This window comes from Chaetodon trifascialis, chromosome 3 (assembly GCF_039877785.1).
Source record: "Chaetodon trifascialis isolate fChaTrf1 chromosome 3, fChaTrf1.hap1, whole genome shotgun sequence".
NCBI lineage: Eukaryota > Metazoa > Chordata > Actinopteri > Chaetodontiformes > Chaetodontidae > Chaetodon > Chaetodon trifascialis.
Window position 1 is genome coordinate 32224388 of NC_092058.1, and position 21302 is coordinate 32245689.

General features: G+C 39.7%; 1 protein-coding gene across 16 annotated transcripts in view; it reads left to right on the forward strand.

Moving 5' to 3' along the window:
• nfasca (neurofascin homolog (chicken) a) overlaps positions 1 to 21302 on the forward strand; it is a 145587-nt gene that overhangs the window by 67359 nt on the left and 56926 nt on the right. For 14 of the 16 annotated variants that reach the window (XM_070958909.1, XM_070958906.1, XM_070958894.1 and 11 more), the window contains 4 exons: positions 8460 to 8523; positions 15532 to 15697; positions 19159 to 19176; positions 20877 to 20982. In XM_070958909.1, the coding sequence (XP_070815010.1) occupies positions 15604 to 15697; positions 19159 to 19176; positions 20877 to 20982 (218 nt within the window). In that variant the 5' untranslated portion in view covers positions 8460 to 8523; positions 15532 to 15603. The remainder of the gene's footprint in view (positions 1 to 8459; positions 8524 to 15531; positions 15698 to 19158; positions 19177 to 20876; positions 20983 to 21302) is intronic. The other 2 variants (XM_070958895.1, XM_070958908.1) reach the window with 1 other exon arrangement.

Genomic DNA, 21302 nt, shown 5'->3' on the forward strand with positions numbered 1-21302 from the left:
CGACCAGGCAGATAAACTGGCCTATTGAGAAACATGCTGTGGTCCTCATTCACATTTCTTTTCTCTCCTTATTCTGTCTGCCATTTTCACATTAACAACTCCCAATCTAATCATTTTTCATCAGCTCACATGGAAACCACATTTTATTAACAACCCCTAATAACAAATGCTGTAATTGGTCTGTTGGTGTAGTTGCTGATTCAGTGTTATTCAGCTTCTGTAATAAATGATGTCATCTTTGTATTCCTTTCTCTTTCACCTCATCTCTAACACCACATATTCTTTGTCTCGTTCTTTTTCTATTCCTTGGTCTTGTCTGCTGATCTTTTGCTGTCTAAATCTTTAACCTCTTTCCCTCTTGTCTCTCCTCCCCCAGCCCCTCTCTCTGTCTTCCTGCCTCCATCCTGTCTTTGTGGATGTGATGGGTAGGAACTGACAGGGGGTAACAAACTGATTGGGGTCCCCCCGCCTCTTGTATTTCCTGTTCAGACAGTGTGAGCTGACTGTGATCCACAGTTCTGGAAGAACTGCAAAGGATTTGGATGGCTTGCCATGATGTTGTCTTGCTATTTGCTCTGCTTGTTTTGTCTTGGTGTGTTTTAGTATGTATATACTGAGAAAGATACAGTGCATCATGGATATGGTCAGATATGTAGCGTCACTGGGAATGTATATTGCTGACTGATATATTGTTTGTGGTGGATATTGCTTTTTTATTAAAAACTGGCATCTTATATGATGGATATATTTATGATTCAATTTGCTCGCAGTTAACGGCTCCAAACTCTGCATGTGCATGTTGTGCAGAAAATTTCGATATCTTACTTTAAGCATACTGTAGAGGTAGTACTACCACAGTGGCAGTAGTCATATTGTCAGGTTTCGGTGCTTTTCCACTTTGTCCACCCTAAGAGAGTGTGTCAGCCCTCCACCAAGTAGTTATTGTGCTTAAACCTAACCAAACTGTGACTGTCACCTGAGATGTTTCCCAGCAAGCTTCATTTTGAAAGTGTAAGTGGATGTTGCGTATTTATTATTGCTATTATTACTTGACTGTGGAATGAGAATGTGTTGTTTTCATTCCTTGGTGATGCAAAATGAGACACAGACACGATGGCCCCGCATGGACCAGTGGTTATATGGGCCGTTTTGTTGTGATACTGGCTTAATTCTGTCACAACAATGAATATATGGAACATTTTATTTGTTGTCATCAAGATATTTTTACTAAAAACACAAATATCAGCTTCAATCCCAACGTATCTATCTTCTATGCCCAAGTCAGGCGAACTGTGCTGATGACAAGTCTTAAGGATATTCCCATTGCTGCGGGTGGCAGTCATCATTTATTAAGAAGCCTTATAAAAGAGGCTGTGTGGACACAGGAAGTGCTTCAGCTCACATCACTCCGGGAACTCTGGGATTGATTTATCTGGGAGTGAGCTGCAGGGCACTTCCCCTCAGGATTGGAAAAACATGAACACACACACACACACACACACACACACACACACACACACACACACACACACACACACACACACACACACACACACACACACACACACACACACAAATGCATGTAGTTGACCAGTCAATCAACTTATCATCCTCTCTTCTTTTTACGTCTTCCCCTCTCTGCTGTTTCTTCCTTTTCATGTCATTCCTTTTGTTGACCCTCAGGGACATCTTTCTCATTGTTTATCACCTCTTATTCTCTGTCCTTCCCTGTCTTCCCCTCTGCTCTTTTCTTTTCTGTCTTTCTATAAAATGAAACCAGTGAACCTGCTGGTCTTCCTGCTGCATCCCCACTTTGTCTCCTCTCCTCTCCCACTCACTCTTTCTATTTGCTCTTTCTTTCTGTTTCGATTAAAAGTAGGTCATTCTGCAACATCGAGCTGCAGCTCCTGCCAAGCATGACATCCACATATACACACGTATCGCCTGGCAACCACGCGTTCACCCCACACCCTCTCCATCCTCCATCCTAGTTTCATCCATCCTACCTTCCCTGGAGGAGGTGCTTGGTGCAGAGGGCTAGGTTTGCAATCTGACACCGCTTTGTTTTGTTCCTGCTCTGCTCCCATAGAGGGGCTGTGGGTTAATTGAGCATTGCTTTGTTGAGGAAAGAAGGGTTAATTTTACACATACATACATAATGTCTGCAGATGTTCAGTGGAAGGGTTCGCGAACAGTCTACAGTGCTCTTTCTAACATTCTAAAGAGAGCAAAACCATTTCTTGTAAAGGTGAGATGTAGAAATTGAAGTTTGATTAATGTCATTTGATGGCTCATATTGATATTTTGTGTGAAATTACCAGATTGCTACCATTATCGTGGCATTAAATTCAAAAAGTATTTAGAATAAAGGGTTGCACAAACCAGATGCAAAACATTTTTCACCCAAGATCCACTTAGGAGATGTTGTCTGAGCTTTCAATCGTATCTCAAGGGCTTCCTTAATGGCTGATTTGCAGTTGAGAGCTCACAAAAGAGATATTTTTTTCTCTTATTATTAAGTATTAAGTATTTCGACTTATGGGACAGTAAAGACGTTTTTAGGATTTTCCTTCATACCTCAACTACTTACAACTTACTGTCAGAGGTCCATGTTTGTATTTAGTATTTGTGAAGTTAAAAAAATTCTTGTGTGTTAATATTTCCATAAAACTGAAGGTAGGCATGTTGAACAGTCAACATTTTGATATGCAGAGTTTAGAGTCTGTGTTTGCTTGTTGGATTGGATTTGCCCTCATTAACACAGAGCTGTTCAGCAGCCAACTCTCATATCTCAGATTTCAGAGCCCTTCACAAGCACTAAATGCATCACAGGTCAGAGTTCATGCTTTCAACTATATTACCACAGAAGGATAGTAATGTGACAGATGTTATTTCATGGTGGATTGATGGATTATCCAGCATAAGGAAGTCTGAAGTTTCTGCCCACTGATTCTCAAAAATGTGTTGAAGTAAACAGTTGTAAGCTTGACTGCATATTGAATCCGAATCAACAATTACTATTTATTGTCATTACACATAAATATGAATCCAGCACCTTCCACACTTGTCCCAATTATCCTAAGGTTGTCATGGCAACCTGTTTAAAGACCATCTATATCAAGGAAATGATCTCATTGTCATAGACATTTCCTCCACAACCTCTTTGGCATGTGACCCGTGACCTTCAACTGTGTGTGTGAGCCATTTATTGTGTGTGTGTGTGTGTGTGTGTGTGTGTGTGTGTGTGTGTATTTGGGGGGGTTGCGCACAGTAATGGCCTGGGTTCAAAGGCTATAGCTGGAGGGTTAATAGGAGGCTGTTGGAGGGGAATATGCATGTATAGAGGTGAACAATACATACACACAAACATACACCTACACACACACACACACACACACACACACACACACACACACACACACACACACACACACACACACACACACACACACACACACACACACACACACGTTGTGTTTATATCACTTGTGGGGACATTACATAGACTTACATTCATTTCCTGGAGCCTTCCCCTAACCCTAACCCTAACCACTATTTGCCTGTTCCTAACCCTGTACCTAATCTTTTTTTTTTTTTTTTACAGATTTCACACATACATTCGTTTACTCCCAAATGGACCTAGGTACAGCTATTATATATATATATATATATATTTTTTTTTAAAATAACGTCATATCCCTTATTCTTGAATGTGTGCTGTGTTCTATAAAATTTGTATATAATTACTAACATTGCATGGTTATTTTAAAATAAATATTTATTTATGATATTGATTAATTTTATTGCACTTGCTTTTTATCATCATATATACATATATATTTGCATGGTTTCCTCTTTTTTGCACTTAACTTATATTGGGTTGCATGTCTACCCTTTATTAATATGTTTTATTTACATGGAAAGGCACTTATTTCAATAGCACTTATTTAACAATTCTTAATTCTGATTTATCGTTTGCACTTTTACTAGGTTTTATACATAGCTTATAAATACAAGATTACTTATTTATTTTTTAATTTTTTATTTTTTTTTTAAAGAATTTTTTTTTTATATCGCCCATTTATTTTATTCATTTCACTTACACATAGCTATGTACCAGGCCAGGTATTCCACTAACTTTGCGTATGGCAATGTAAGATACTTAAGTTAAGAAGACACTGGACAGAACCTCTAACAAATCACAAAATGGAGGCCCAGCCAAAACTACTCCAGACACACAAAATGGATGCCCGGAGAGGGCACGTGCTGGTGGTAAGGCATGGAGCGGCGTCAGGATTCGAATCGGGGTCCCCTGGTTGGAAGACGGAGATTCTGCCCCTGACCATCATCAACACACACATGCACTAACTCTATCCACTCATTTAATCACATCCAGACAGTTAGGCCAGTGCACCACAGTTTTAACAAAAAAATTTTCTTAAACCCAAACCCTAACCCAACCCTAACCCTAACCACTATTTGCCTGTTCCTAACCCTGTACCTAATCTAACCTTACCTAACCCGTAACCCTATCCTCAGTCTGCACCCTAAAATTTAATGATTTACATTAAGGGGACCTGCATTTTGTCCCCATAAGGGAGGTCAGTCGACACAATATGACTGTGTAAACAGATTTTTGTCCCCACAACGTGATAAATACCTGGTCACACACACACACACACACACACACACACACACACACACACACACACACACACACACACACACACACACACACACACACACACCTCTGGGACAGTCATTAGTGAATTGGTGAGTGCTAAACCTGTTACAGATCAACAGGGAATTGCAGGTGATAGACTGGACATCAAAGTGCCCACAGTGACACACACTCACATGCTCTCCTTATTGTCCCGTGAGGCCGTTGAAAGCATGTCAGAGAGAGCTACACAGGGGTGTGTTTGATAGAGAGCATCAACAACATCAATCTTGTCTTTATTTGCTTCACACATTCAGTGTAGTCTTTACTTTTTACTATCTGTGGGGAAACACACCTTATTTACTGTTGGCCCTTTCTGCTCTCTCAACATTTTAGGACACATTATTTGTTATTTTGCACAGTTACATTCACCTCTGTGAATTTGGTACACAGATATGTGAGGCCCAGTTGTGGACAGACCGTAAAATGTGCTCCTTTAACACTGTAACAAATGCACAGAGAAGCAAAGTGTTAACTATACAGAAAATACCTGGAAATGAGAAATAAAATAAAATTGTCTCGGCGTTTCTTCTGTTAAGACTTAATTACTTAATCCTAAGTGAATGATAAAGGACTAATTATTCATCATTTCACGTTAACATTTCAACCTTTGTGTCATGCTAACATCCAAGTATAGACATTGTTGAGTGATGGCAGGCCCCATGCTAACGTTTTAGCATGCACCGTGCTTTATGATAGTAGGTTTACTGCATTTATATTCCGTCTCAGGTGCAAAACAGTCCCTGAAATATGAAATCAAATACAACTAGACAGAAAACCCACAGAGCATTGGGTCCTGAGACTGAGACTAAAAAACAGTCCCACGGAAACATTGAGCTATAGATGAACCTCTGCAGACTGCTTGACTTCTGGTCTCGAATGATCTTATAGTCTGTGGACGTCCTGCTGATCCAGCTGATTGAAGTGCTAGTTAGATATAGCTGGTCAACCAGCATAAAGCATCAAAATACATATTAAATAACATAAAAAGCATGTCAAGGTCAACTGCTGTAAGTATAAAACAGTAGAAAATGGAAACACTCAACTAAAACTCAAGTAAAAGAGGCTACCTCAAAATAGTATCCAAAGTCAGTACTGAAGTACAATACTTATTTTCACTTAATAATCTCTTTAGTGAACCTAGTTTGACTGAAAAAATAAAGAATGTAATGTAGAAATGTAGGAGACACACTGATTTGATTCATACACACATATACTGGTTTTAGGACATTGCAAATGAATTCCTTAAAGGTTTCATGCAGCACTAGTGCTGTTTGTGGTCAATTATGACATAAGTGTCGTCATAGATGAAAATGGAATGGGATCATTTACACTCAGCTACGCAGGCCACAGTAAGAATACCATGCAGAGGCTGAGGATGTAGTGAAAGCATGCACTAAAAAGGGATTGTGTTTTTGACTGTAACCATTGCTGCACTAATTTTTCAAATATTTGTAATTTTTTGATACTGCCCTGCTGCAGTGGTCAGGTCTGTTTTGACTCAAAGAGAATGTGGTAAGGGTGAAGTTGGGTCAGGTTCAGAACTTCAGGCGTCTTCCCAAGCACAGCTAAGACAGTGCTGCTGCTCAACAAGATGATGACGAGAGTCTCTGCTATGCATGTCAGTCAGATTACACAGCAATGCAGCCTTATTCAAATACACAGGCTCCTCAAGTAGGGCATACTACTGCTGTGGCCTTTGGCAATGCACTTAACCCAGTTAAACATTTTTCCCCCAGATGTTCAGTATGTGCCATATTGTAGTCAGAGGGCTTGCACTACTTAAGCATACATTGTATGAACTCTTTAGCCATCAGATTGAGTTAAAGATGATGTAATGGCTTGTAGATGATATTCTGAAATTATAACCACTCTAAATATACTATGCTATATCTGAGTACAATCACAGATGCATTTACATTCATACAGTATGAATAACTGAATCCCAAAATTAAGTAGTCTAAACAAAAGAAAACCTTACTCTGAATTATTGATATGCTGTGTATAGCCATTAAAGCCACATTTATCTGATTTTCAACCATATCCACATCAGAGCAGTGGCATATTTGTAAAGGCTTCATTACATTAGGTTGCTGAGAGAGACAAAGTAACCCCCACTCGATACATGCAGAGAACATAATGTTTTCCCTTATGTTCAGTAACATTCTGCCATAGAGTGTACTTATGTTAGCCAGAAAAAATATTGTTGCTTAGAAATGTAACCAGATGAGACACTCTGCAGCACTACTTGCCTGCATGAGAACAACTGAGCTAACTGGTGGAATTGGTGCCCGACCAAGACCAGAAACAGAAATCTGGACAGTATGGCACTGGACTTAACCATGAACAACAGAATAGCCTTTGTTTGATTTCACTGGAACATCTCTCCACCCTTGCTCGTTTCACACCCAGTCACGATACTACCACCTTTTACCAACGAACCTGTTTACCTGTGGAATGTTCCAAACAGGTGTTTTTGGAGCATTCCACAGCTTTCCCAGTCTTTTTTTACTCCTGTCCCAACTTGTTTGAAATGTGCTGCTGGCCTCAAATTCAGAATAAACATATATTTACAAAAATCAATGAAGCTGATGAGGTCAAAGTCAAAGAGAATTAGAAAATTAGCACATTGTTTTATGTTCTACACAGCGCATCAACTTTTTTAAATTCTGGTTGTAGCATAACACATCAGAATCTCTGACAGAACTGTGTGAGGTTAGGTTGCATTGTGGGTAATGTCGATGTCTTGCCAGGTTTTTGAAAGAAGAAAAAGAATGTGTGGCATAAAAAACAGGATATCTGTCAGTGTTGTATTAGTTTTTTAATGACTTTCTACTATTACTTTATTTTTATTTTTGAACAAATCTTTAACAACAAGCCTATAAGAGCTTGTAACAGATGGTAAAGTAAAATCAATAATGTATGTGCTTGAAAAAGTGTCATTAAGTATCATTTTGTTGCTGCTGAGTGTGTGTGGGTACAGGGACAGTTGTGTGTAACAAGTGCAGTTTGCACAGTAACATGGTGTTATTGAATTGACTGAAACATTTTTGTCACAGCAGCACAAACTGCATTGCAGATGCAGAGTGTGTTTTATATTCCCATAGAGGCTTCTCCACAGACCTCCAGGCAGACTCTGTGTTAGTGTGTGTTTCTGTGTATGTGTGAGTGTGTGCAGCAGCAGCAACACAGACAAGAAGGACAAAAAGAAAGAGGGAAAGAGCATCCTGTGATGCTAAGGGCAACGGCTGGCGTACAGACGTGCTCTTTGAAAGCACAAAACACACAGTTGAAGAAACACCACTGCTGCAGACAGTCCTGAGGCGTGTGTGTGTGTGTGTGTGTGTGTGTGTGTGTGTGTGTGTGTGTGTGTGTGTGTGTGTGTGTGTGTGTGTGTGTGTGCTGCTGTCTGCTCTACTGTATCTTCCACTTCTTCCTGTGCTCAGACTAACAAAGACTAATGAGCAGTCAGCACATCTGTCTGGAGTCTTCAGACTGCTTGATCTTATTAAGTTGCAGACATACTCAGAATGACACCATTAACTGTCAAGGAGTCCAGTCAGTTACGCACAACCTGTGCATGTGTGGAATGATAAATAGCAGACATTGATTCCATATTGAACTCTGGTGTGAAGCTTTCTCTTTAAACAGATTAATGTGCTGCACGTTTTCATTTGTTTGCTCATCAGGATGCAAGAGGCTGTAATGTTGTATATTTGTCCTCTTTGTGTCTCATCAGGTCTGCCAAGTGGTCACAACAGAGTGGGTGGACAGACAGAAGATAAGTGTCCACATCAGTGAACGTAAGTCAGTGTTTCTGTTAAGTCAGTGCTGCATGTTAGACCTGTGTATTTACAAGAACAGTAATTAGTAATGCACATTCACAGCAACCCCCTCTACCCCCCGATTCTATATATATTCCTCAAGCAAACATATGAAGCATAAGAAATTTTCATTAGCCATGGTATGTTAAAGTTGCTTTATTTTATTTGTACAGTCTTACAAAATAAGTAACATATATACATTTGGCAACACATACATATACTTTTACTGTAATTTTAGTAGCCCGAAGGGTCCGATTTATTGGAATATATCCTAACATCCCATTCGAGGAAACCAGCTGCGTGGAAAACCCAGTTTGGCAACACTGTTTCTCCTCCTACTAACCTCCGACTTATCATTAAAGACTATTTACAAAAAACAGGTTACCTGAAAGTAGCTGCTTGAAAGCATCCACCTGGTGAATATTAAACTTAAAACTAACCCCACTTCAAATTGTTCTCATGTGTAGCTGATTGACTGAGCATTTTGCCTTCAACTCAAAAAGCCTTTCTGTTATTTTTCTCCAACTCAGCAACATGTTGGTTTTAATTGATCACCCACGCATCTTTTGTGGCTAGAAATGTAGGTGATGTTGTAGTTATCAGGCTCACACAAGGCTTTCTCTGTGTTTTTGCTTCATAAAGTGTATCCATGTTTGGAAGTGGTTGTGATTCATTTTGACTGCTGGCTTGCTTGTACCTACAGTATTTATTTATGTGTTTGTGCAGTGCTCCCAATAGCCCTGAGAGCACTGTGTTGCTGAGGGTAATTGTGTGTGATGGGTTTAGGGCTATTTTTGGGGTGTTTGTAGAACAGAATTGGCGATGCTGTGTTGGGGGTATATATAGAGGTCAGAGAAATGGTTAAGGGGCAGTTAACTTGTTAATGCCTCCTGCTCCAGCTCAGAGAGATGAAAAAAAGATTTGTCAGGAGAAATGTACAGGGCTTGTATTTAGAGCAACCTTTTCCAGCAAGAGGGAAAATAATTATTTCCACACTATGTTTGCCTTCTGCAAATATGTTTCTAGAAATTTTTCAAACAGCGGTTGTAAAAAATGATAAGTGGGATTAAGTGAAAAAATCTACCCTAATCACTTCATACTGTATCTGCCTAACTTTTCCTCATGCTAACTCAGAGTTGCATAGATCTGAATGACCTACGTTCGCTGCTTGTTCAGTGAATGCATAATGTATAAGAAGTGCATAATGTAATAAATGTAAAGTAAGTCATGCTAACAAGTGGAGAACAAAGACAAAGAAATTAGATTCATTGTCAAATTATCAGGCCCTCCACCAACATAGTTCTATATACTTGATGCTGTTCATGGTTTATCCGCTAGGAGTGATTTTCAGACAAACAACACTACTGTAGCTCTCAATTTTGTTGTGAAAATTTCCCACAAGCACATGAATGCTTCAGAACAGTTAAGGTCCATTCAGACACAATGTGACAACAACACCACTGTACTCTTTCAGTGGTACCACAATGGCTTTTCACAATGTTGAGCAAAGCAGCGCTTGCACCCCAGTAGCTAGTGCTGCTCAACTCACATTGTGACTGAAAGGGCCCTTATAGAGAAACAACTAAAACTGTAGAACAAATGGTGGGAATCTCACCTCCAAATCACCACCGCAAAGTATTTTATAACAGTAAAGCTTTCCTTAAAGAATAAGGGTCCTGTATTGTAGGAGTAATCACAAATCATCTGCTTAAAGACTGATTTTCTGGATGTCTGTAGACCCTTGATGTTTGCAGTTCGTCCTATTGCAGCTGCTAGCAGCTCAGTGAGTTAAGTGTAAAGAAGAGAGCGGACATCCATACCAGGTCTTCTTGTGTAAAACTTGTGAAATCAGCCAATTGGCAATAACAGTGACCAGAAGTGTGTGTATGGTGTCCTTATTCAATCAATAAACTGCAAAACTGTCATTTTTGTTGATTAGTTTACAAATAATTAGCTTACACTTTCCAACTGACTCTGTAATTTAGAAATTTGCCGCCTTATGCGAGATGGTCAAGAGGAGGCATTTAAGGATGAGGCTTTGCGCACACAAACACAAGCAAACTGGACTGATTTCCTAGTTTTTACTTATATATTCCTATTTATATTTATTTAGAACTAGTGTTGTCTGTGATGTGTGTGTGTTTTTGTGTGTTTTTATGCCACTGTCAAAGACAAATTTCCATTTTATGTTAAGTTTGATGGACATTAAAAGTCTAAGTCTGAGTCTAAGCATGTATGCACACACAAAGATACAGACCTACTCTTTTTGCAAGCATGGGCATTAAAATTCTGCACACACCATTAGACACAAAATCCTTCTAACTGAGCATCAAATGCAAAATGAGTGATTTTACAGTTTTGCGACATGTTTACACACACACACACACACACACACACACACACACACACACACACACACACACACACACACACATTCACATACAAAATCTACATGAAAACAGTGTGATTTCACCTCCTCAGCCCTGTCCCCACAGTGTTTGTCCCAGAAGAGCACCATTAGCACTCCAATGCATCATCCAAAATGACTGTAATGGAATTTCCCTGTGCTGGGAGCAATGGAATAGCCGTAGTTGGTCAGAGACAATGTGAGTGTTTGTGTGCGCTGGGTTTGGGATGGGCATAGCTGAAAAGGAATTATTTCTGCAAAGACAAAGAGACAAGGCGCAACAATTAACCTAATGTTTAATTGGACATGGTTAAAGGAGAAGGTAATAGTCAAAAATATTACAATAAAAGACCCATATGTACATTTGTGTTCGAAGAAATTCAGTATGCACTGTAGTGTCTGTAATATGTGATCTACTTTAAAAGAGATCATTTTTGGCCAAATGTCACTCTAAAACCAATTCTTCTAGATAGTTAATTCCTTGCAAGTCTCTGAAACCAGGAGAATAATCTTAAAATAAGCCCAAATGAAAACCTTCAACAGCTGAGCCTTGTGTTTGCAGCTGTAATAATCAAGCTTCATTCATGCTCATCATGTGAGGAATTTTCCAGCTGTTGCATTTTAAGTGGCCTTGCTTAAGAAATGGAAGACCTGTGAGGGCTATGATAAGGTACTGAGTCTTAAGATTAATTGGTTCATTCTACATTCAACCTGATGAGCCTGAGAAATCCAATGTACTCCAATAGATTTTATGGTACCAGTGCATTTGCATTGCATTTACCATGCATGATGAAAATATGTGTAGTTTAAATATGTGATGACAGAGGGCTTTCTTGTAGAAATAAAAAACCTAGTTTTCTTAACAGTTTCATTGAGCAGATTATGTTAATTCTCTGCAATTTCTAGAAATAGGTTATTTTCACTCTGCACATGCTTCTGGCAAAACTCATGGAAAGTCACTAAGCATTGCTCACTGATACACAATATAGACTGTATACAACTTTAGAAATAGCCAGTGACATGCCACACTATTTCTGTTGGAGCCTGTAGCATGAAAGGCAGAAGGGGGAGGCCAGACAAAATTTCATCCATTTGTCTAATGGCTTCTATGATTCACCCATTAATGTAACATTAACAGAAGCACTAACTGAGTTTTTGTGTGTGTGATGATAATGTGTGCTTCAGGTTGTGGACCTCAGGCGAAACTAAGGTAACTCTGAACTTGTTGTGCTTTGGTCAAGGTCACCTTGTGTGTGTGTGTGTGTGTGTGTGTGTGTGTGTGTGTGTGTGTGTGTGTGTGTGTGTGTGTGTGTGTGTGTGTGTGACCATGTGTAAACCAAACTATGTTACCTAGGTCAGCTAGAAATGTGAAACAACTTACAGTCGTACACTGTAACTAATTTTCCATTCTTTTGAAATGCCCTGTACATTTAAGTTGTCTTAATAGTCCGAATAGCTAAAACCCTTCTGCACTGCAACTGGCCGGGGCTTTATTAGCCACTTTGACTGTTTTCGGATCCAGGAAAGGACCATTAAAAAATTGGATGACCTGCACCCCAACATAAAGGGTATTAAACAATGTGCTAAAAACTTCTTCCAGTGTTTTGCATTTCATGTTGATAGATACTTACCTCAGCATGATCCACTTTATGTACAGAAGCAACTCCTGTCCATAATGATGAGCTTCGCTCCCTGGATCCTGCTGAACATGCCTCCACCAACACACCGAATAGGGTTCCATTAAAGCATGTCACCTATGGATCCAGCTGCTTTACAAAGTCTACAATAGGGGCAAACTTAGTTCTCTTTCCACTCACTCCAAGAAGAAAGTCAGAAACATTATGAACTGTTTCATTTTTGTTACAAAACTTCCTCTGGCTCAATGAGTCCAAATGTGATGTTCTTTTAATTAAGCTCCCCAAACCTGACTTGTGTCTTGGATCTTGGAGATCTGCTGTCAAACATCAAGCACACAGTTTGGCTGTGACTCAATTATGCTTTCTTCAACTCAAGAACATTTCAAAAGTTAAAGATTTTTTATTTTTTTTTAATCAAAAACTGACTCCTGGAGCCGACAGCATTGTAACTGTAATCTTGTTTATGAGATGCAAGAGGCATCACTTGGTTTCATTTTCATTGGCTTTCTGTTGTATTGTCTCAAACCGAGTAGTTTTGATTTGCTAGTTCACTGACCTTTTTTCTTCCCTGCATGTGCACTCAGCCTCAGCATATCACTGTGTAGTATCATTTATAATGCACTGCAGTGTGTAGAGAGGGTTCCACATGTGGAGAGAAACACTGACCTATTTCAGCGCTGTCACTGCCAAACTCTTTCTTTCTGTCCATGTCTCTCATTTCTTTCTTCTTTATCTCTAGCTCGCTCCCTGACTTTTCTGCTGGGAATAAATCTGCAATTCCAAGGAAGTCTTAGGGCTCATATTGGACTGTGTGGCATGCTTTTTACCTAATCCCTTCAATCCCTCTCTCTCCTATGTGTGTGTGTGTGTGTGTGTGTGTGTGTGTGTGTGTGTGTGTGTGTGTGCTTAAAGGAATTATAGTAATTAACAGAAATGGGGTGATACTGGTCAGGTTTTCCAACAACTGGGCTGCATGTGTGTGTGCTTTTTGTATGTGTGTGCATTTTTGCCTAGTGGAATGAGGGTGTGTCAGGGTGTGTTCTCAACCATGTGTGACCATATGTACAGTACATGGTGCCTGTGCATCTGCATCCGTGCATGTTGTGCGTGCGTGCGTGCGTGCGTGCGTGTGTGTGTGTGTGTGCGTGCATGAGATTGGCACCTCATGCTAGCCAGTGCGGGGTATTGGCTCCCCAGGGGCAGATTAGCTATTTAGTTGAATGGTGTTGAATTGACATACCACCAGATGGTTTATGCATAATGTGTGTGTGTGTGTGTGTGTGTGTGTGTGTGTGTGTGTGTGTGTGTGTGTGTGTGTGTGGTGAGTGCTTGCAGGTTTTGGGTGAAATCTGACTCCTGCCCTCAGGCCAAAAAGCTGTTCAGACTCAGCTCATATTTAAATAGATAAAGCCCTAAATTTATACTTTTTGACCATTTGGATCATCAGGGAATAACATTGTCAAATTGATGAACTCCATAATGCTGACAGGCTTTGTGTTGCTCATTGTAAAATAGTTTTAGTAAATTATTATTTTTTGGTTTATCATTTCACTGTGTCTTTCTTATCATATAGATTTCTTTAATTTGTATACATGTAGCTGGCTTATCAACAGTTGACTGATTGTGGTCAGTGCAGTCACAGTCCTTCTCAGAACCTCAACGGTCCTTTGTGTTATGTCACATTCTCCACCCTCATTTTGTCATATTTTCCTGGAAATGGCAACCAAAACACCCACCCCCACACTCCCACCTGACTATTTTTTTTAATTTATCTTGTTGTTGTAGCTTTGAGCTCTGGTGTGATTTGAAGCAGAGTGAAGGATTGATCCTGGTGGGAGATGGCAGCATGGGGGACGGGGATTAACAGTGGGCAGGTGGTCCTGGTTTGGTTCCAGTACACAGACCTGGCTGTGATGTGGAGATGGTGGGGAGTAAATTAGAAATCTTTGGCCTGTAGGCTGACAGCTGAATAATGTTCCAGGAAGACCATGAGACCAAAATTCCTGCTTTTTCACTGGACTTTTAAATTAATATTGCGATAAATACCATTCAACTCAACTCAACTTGATACTAGTATATGACTAAAATCGATCAAATATCCAACATCAAATGATCACTTTCATGTTTATTACATTTGCTCAAATGATGATTTTAACTCTTGTTGAGTTACATTTTTCATTGGCAGAATATGGAATGGACTATAAATGGAATATAATACTTCTATGTATGTTTTCATTTGTGTGTAATCACTTGAAAATAATGTATTTTTGTTACCTTAGAACAAGCTCTTTCCATCTCCAGAGGGAGCAGGTCCTTTTCCACAGCCATGTTTGTACAGTAGCCCAGAATGGACAAACCAAATAGTGGCTCTAGAGACCACTTTTTGTATTTTTTGTGACTTTTGCAGCCACCATAGGCTCTCCTACACACACTGGTTGCAATTTGTAATCTCACTGCTAGATGCCACACTTGTCCTTTAAAATAAGTAAATTCAATTTTGTTACTTTCATAGAAAAGAGACATGTGAGCCAAAATGTGTGAGAATTTTGTCACTATGTGAGATAAGTGGTAGAATAGATGTATTTCCCAGTCATATTAAGTCTATAAACACTGTTTGGTGGCTTAAATTTAAAATAATGTGAAAATATACATTGTAGCAAAAAGATTGAAATACTAAAATTATCCCAATATTACATTATTAGAGCAGCACTTGTCAGTGCCACAGAGCTTCTCCTTGGCTTTGTTTTTCGGCTGCTCTCTCTAGGGAGCCACGCAGGGACTCAGCTGTGAATGTAGGCCAGATTCGACACACACTCTCATGCCAGAATACATACACAGCTACACACTCATCCACACACGCACACAGTTTGTACTGTACATATACTGTATGATCCACTACAATGTCTTCATCCAAACCATCTGTCTCTGTGTCTGTACACACAGGTCCTCGGCACAGCGTCAGGGTAACCAATCAGGGGAGGTCAGGAACGAGGCCGGTCAATCAGAGGGGGAGAGATGTTCGGGCAGGGCGGGCATGCAGCCCTGGCTCTCATGTCATTACTGCTGCTACTGTGGCACGACGCAGCACCCATTGAAGTCCCACAAGACCGTAAGTCACTCAGCACTCACCTGATTCACTTTAATACAATATGCTACTACAACTGCTGATGCAAATTCCAAACCAAAAACTGCCACAATCAGTTTGGTTGAAAGGACTTTTTCTTGAGGAATATGGCTCAGAGAGGTTTGTAATTGAGGTTCCATGAGGGTGCTCTGTGCTGCTTGGACTGCTGCACTGACTTTATATGTATGTACAGTTGTTTTGTTTCAGCTTAGTATGAGAGTCTTCTATTGGTTGTGTTTTCTCTCTAGGAAGCTAGTCCTGAGCAGCTCTCCTACAGCTCTTAGCAAGGCCCATTGCCCCTTAGTCTGAATATATGATATAGATTTATACCCTAAGATTCCAATCCTAAAGCAGAAAACTGGCATCGTACATAATAATCATGATTCAGCAAAGATTATTTTAACTCCATGAAAATGCATTACATTATGTGTGTTTATGAGTGTAGTCCTAAAGCAGTATGAATGCATTATAATTCACTATGAATGCCCCATAACGTACTATAGATGTGGTCTCACGCAATATAAATTTAAAATGTACTGACATGACATAGGAGGAAAATACAAAAATGAATTAGATTAATTTCACTCTAATCTGTGAAGTTAATACACAGGTTACGAAGTATTTTTGCATTCATGTATAAAATATGAAACCAAGTGTGTTGCTGAAGCTGTAGCAGTGATCGCATCATATCTGATTAACATAATAATAGTCTGCCTCATGTCCCTGGGCAGCAGTGTGTCACACATTCTCATCCCTGTCTTAAATGGATTCCTTAGGGAATTGGGAACAAAAGCACAGAGGAGAAAGGGAGAAGTCATGCCTTTTCTTTCTTTTTCTAGCCCTTGCTACACATACTCCTTTCTTTTATTTAGAACACACACACACACACACACACACACACACACACACACACACACACACACACACACACACACACTATCTCTCCATAATACTGTAGCGTCTGTCCGGACGTATGCAAAGATGAGAGCGATGGATATAAAGCTTTTCTTTAACAGAGAACAGTTGTTGTCGGCCACAACTACGCCAAAAGAAAAACAATATCTGCAACAGCAGTCTGTAATTAACTCTGCACTCTCCTATCCTATCTCTGCATCCATCGACACATACACATGGCACACACACCCGCCCCCTCGCTCTCTCATCCAACCACATACCTCCCTCTTCAACACGTTCTCAGACAGTCGGACATCACAGAACTCGACAATGCATGACACAATAGAACATGACTGACTGTGTCACTGCAGGGTTGCTACAATACTATCAAAAGGACATATAATGAATACCATTTAAATTCAGTAACTAGGTCTGTGGAGTTGTAGCTGCCAAAATACAGTCATTAACTGGATCAAATATACAATACGTGCTGGAAAACACACACAATAGTGCATAGCAGCATGGATGTAGGCATGTGCACAGACAACACACACCTTCTATCACTGCTCATCTGCACCTGTCACACAAACACAAGGTCAAGCTCGTGCACAGGATTGCTTCATCATTGTGTGTGCATGTGTGTGTCCCTCTGAGACAGTGGGGAGAGGCCCTAAATCACACACAGTCTGGCAAGTCCATATTTGTACTAAATATCTACACATACAGGTATTTAGTACATTTAGTAGATTACATTTAGACAACTTTTGGAGGGTAGGACAAGATACCAGCAATGGCAGACCATCAGAACAGTGTCTATTGTAACACTTCACTTCATGAAGAGCTATTTACTGTCTTTCCTGTTTTAATGAATGGAAAGCAGCTACAACAGAACTAGATCATCCATCATAGTGAATGTGTTTGGTTCTTTTGAAATCGTGTTAACTTATGCTCCAGTTGCATAATTTCTTATTAGTGCCACATTACTTTACACCCGCTTACAGTCATTCACCTAAAAAGATGTGACATTACACCCTTCATTGTCAGATCCCTGTCTTTTTATCTGGCTGGTGTCAGTCACCTAACAGAAGAATCAGAATCAGAAATCAGAACACTACTCACTCAGAACACTAACACTTTCTTCCAGATTGGATTTTAAAACAATTAAAGGCAGTCTACTCATATTCATCTAGATAACATACAGAATCTGGCTATCCAGAGAAAAGCACCCACACTTACTAAGATGAAATGAGAGTCTGGTGACTGGACAGTGATTTGAAATGTTCGTCACACTGGAAGGAACTGCCAAAGCTTGATGAGATCAACTGGACACTTGGTCTTGTAGTCTTGTACCTTTTATTTTGTGCTGCCTTAAGTTAAGGTACACTTCCCTGGTTTTATCATGTGTACAATCGTGCCTGTAATTCTTACAACATCAGTTGTAAAAAACGAAAACAAAAAAAACAGTTTGTAATTGAAATACACATTATGACGTGTGTTACAGTGTTTGTTGTGCAATCTAAAGCATAACTTTTGTTTCTTTCTCTTCCTCACTGCTCCTTTGTTGATTCGGGACCTCCTTACAGGTAAGTCCTCAGTCAGAATTTTTCTGTTTCATTCTATAGATCACAGTTCTCTCTCTCCCACATTTTAATGACCAATGTAGATGTTACAACTGTTAACTATGACAGTGGCTCTCAACTGGTTCAGCCTGAGCTCAAATTTTCCCTGAAAATCAGGTCACTGCAGACCAACTTAATAGCCATTCAGTTTATTTGCATCCAAGGCAGAATGCTTGTCATTTGAGACAAACCTTCTTGTTGTGAGAAGACAATGCTGACCATTGTGCTGCCTCTTCAATTTGATTTCACAAAATGACAGCAAAAATAACTTAGATACAACTGGGGCTTGAAACTAAGCGATGGAACTGGAAAATGCACTGCAGCAAGACAGTACAATCAAAGGCTTAACACAGCTTTTAAAGAAACAGTAGAAGCATTGCAATACCAGTTACAACTAATTCAGGCTTCAAATTAAAAAACTGAAAGCTATTTTCACAATATAAAATTCACCCATTTACAAAGGTCTGATAAAAGGAGCAAGGCAATGCAGCTGCAGTGCTGCAAAAAATAAAAATGGTTTTCAACTGTTTCAACTGCATGAAGCATTGTTTCTTTTTTGAGTTCAGTGTATGTAAAACAAAGTTGCATATATTCTGTGTCATACTGGTATTCACCTGTCCTGGAACGTTGCTAGTACTCTCCAGAAAGACTGAAATGGTGCATCAAAATAAAAGTGGTGCCCTAGAAATTCACTACGTTTCAAAGTAGCATATTTAGGGTTTGTTTTTTTTTGGACAATGTTGACCCATCAACCCACTCAAAACCCTACCAGTCTGAAGCCACTGAGATATAACAACATAAGATAACATGATAAATCTGCGAACTTCAACATTGTACTCTAGATTTTGATATGTCTCTAACATGATTAACATTCACATTACAATTCTTCCATCCTTGTCTCTGTCTCTCTTTGGCTTTACGTTGGACTAACAGCAAAGATCCTGCAAGACCGTAAGTGTTTCTGTTTAACATGTCACTGCTAATGTTTCAGTCCGCCTACTCATTCTAGAACTTCTAGCTTGTAGCTTGTGATGCTGCAGTAGCAATTTGACTCTGAGAAAGAAAGACCAGGCCTTACAGACTGAACAACTGGTATTTACAATTTGTTTCTCTTCTTGCTCCATACAGACGAAAAACATTCATACAGTTGATTTAGGAAACATTCTGTTGACGACCAGACGACACTGTGGGACACTTTTGCTGACCATTTTTATTGCGGGAACGTCCACTTTGCAAGCTGTGAATTTTTGAAACATGGACATGAATCAAAATTGTTAAAACATGACAGATTGGTATATTCCAACAGATCATTGTTTGTAAGAAACAGTAATCAATGTGCATGTGCAATGTAGTAATATCTCAACACTTACCATATACCAGCATTACATAGCAATATTATAACATTGTTAACTCAGAGGTATTTAAAAGAATGAGAGTCTTGGAGGATGTGGTGTAAGCTTATATGTTGAGGGATCATTTCCATACTAATTATTTCTCATGTCCTGGCTTTTATCACAACCAAGCATACTATAGAAGTTGCCATAGCAACACAAAGGTTATGTATAATACGACCCGTTTTTAGTTATGGATGAGATTAGCTGGAATCGCTTCAGTTACAGAGGGGAGCTGTTCTCTCATCTCTGTCCTGTCAGTAGGACAGGAATTCATAGCTTTCTTTAAAAGCATCGAGCCGCTGCTTTAAGCTAGCGGGTGGCTGGCCCTATAAAGTGCTTGTTATCTTGTCCTCTGTGTACAGTGTGTGTGAGTGTGTGTGTACTTGTGTACAGTGTTAGACTCACAGCCCTGCAGGGCTCAGGGAGCTAGAAATGCAAAAGGGCAGAGAAATGTTGGCTGTGTGGTGTGTCTTTACTGTTGAGAGGTTTGGCTTAAGGGAGCCATTAGATATGTATAGCAGAATGAACACAGCTGTGGAGGTGGAAACTATGATCGATTGATTTCTTTTATCAGAGTATAAAGCAGGTTTCAACTAATGTATGAGGCTGACAATGGCCTTATGGCAAAATATTTTTGAGAGTATTCAGCCACCCAGTATCCTTGCAAAGAGTCAAGGATCTCTGATTGCAGTGTTTGCCAAATACTGACATCACAGAAATAACTGAAAGTACTTTTTCCTGACTGTAAGTGGAAGAGATTGTTTTGTTTTTGGCCAGTCATGGGTGTACTGAATGACTTTTGAGTCTATAAATAGATATAATATTGAATAATTTATTTGTTGCTAATAAGGTAGGTGAAATGTTCTTTTAAGATCTGAGGCTGGAGCTTATGGATGATAACTTGGATTTGTGTTACAGCATATGCGAACCCATGAAATATCATGTTTTTAAGGCTGCTTCATATTTGGTATGATTGGAAACCAGATGGACAATAAAGATTTTGTGGTTTTTGAACAAGGCTTGGCAGCTTAAAATGAGGTTGAAGAGGTTCTTTATACAACAACCAATTAAACATGGCAAATACACAGCTGGTGGCCAGCTCCGTGGTTGTTGACAAGCAGTGTGTGTGTGTGTGTGTGTGTGTGTGTGTGTGTGTGTGTGTGTGTGTGTGTGTGTGTGTGTGTGTGTGTGTGTTGTGCATAATCTGTACACAGCCTTATTCCTGTAACCTTCTCTGTCTCTCCCCTCCTCCCACAGTGAAGCAGCCCCCCACTATAGTTAAACAGTCTGTGAAGGACTACATTGTTGACCCCAGAGATAATATCATCATCGAGTGTGAGGCCAAGGGCAACCCAGTGCCAACGTAAGCAGTACACACACACACACACACACACACACACACACACACACACACACACACACACACACACACGCTCACACACACACACACACACACACACACACACACACACACACACACACACACACACACACACACACATATCTAATTACAGAGCATGAGTAGATGATAAGTTTAAGGAAGCTAGATAAGGAAGCTAGAAAGCCTATACAGCCAATGAATTCTAGCTATTTAGAGTTCATTGTTACATCCAGCCCACAACTGATTTTTCTATTTTTAACTTTGGAGCTTTCATTTACAATAACCATTTCATTTTCTAGCAA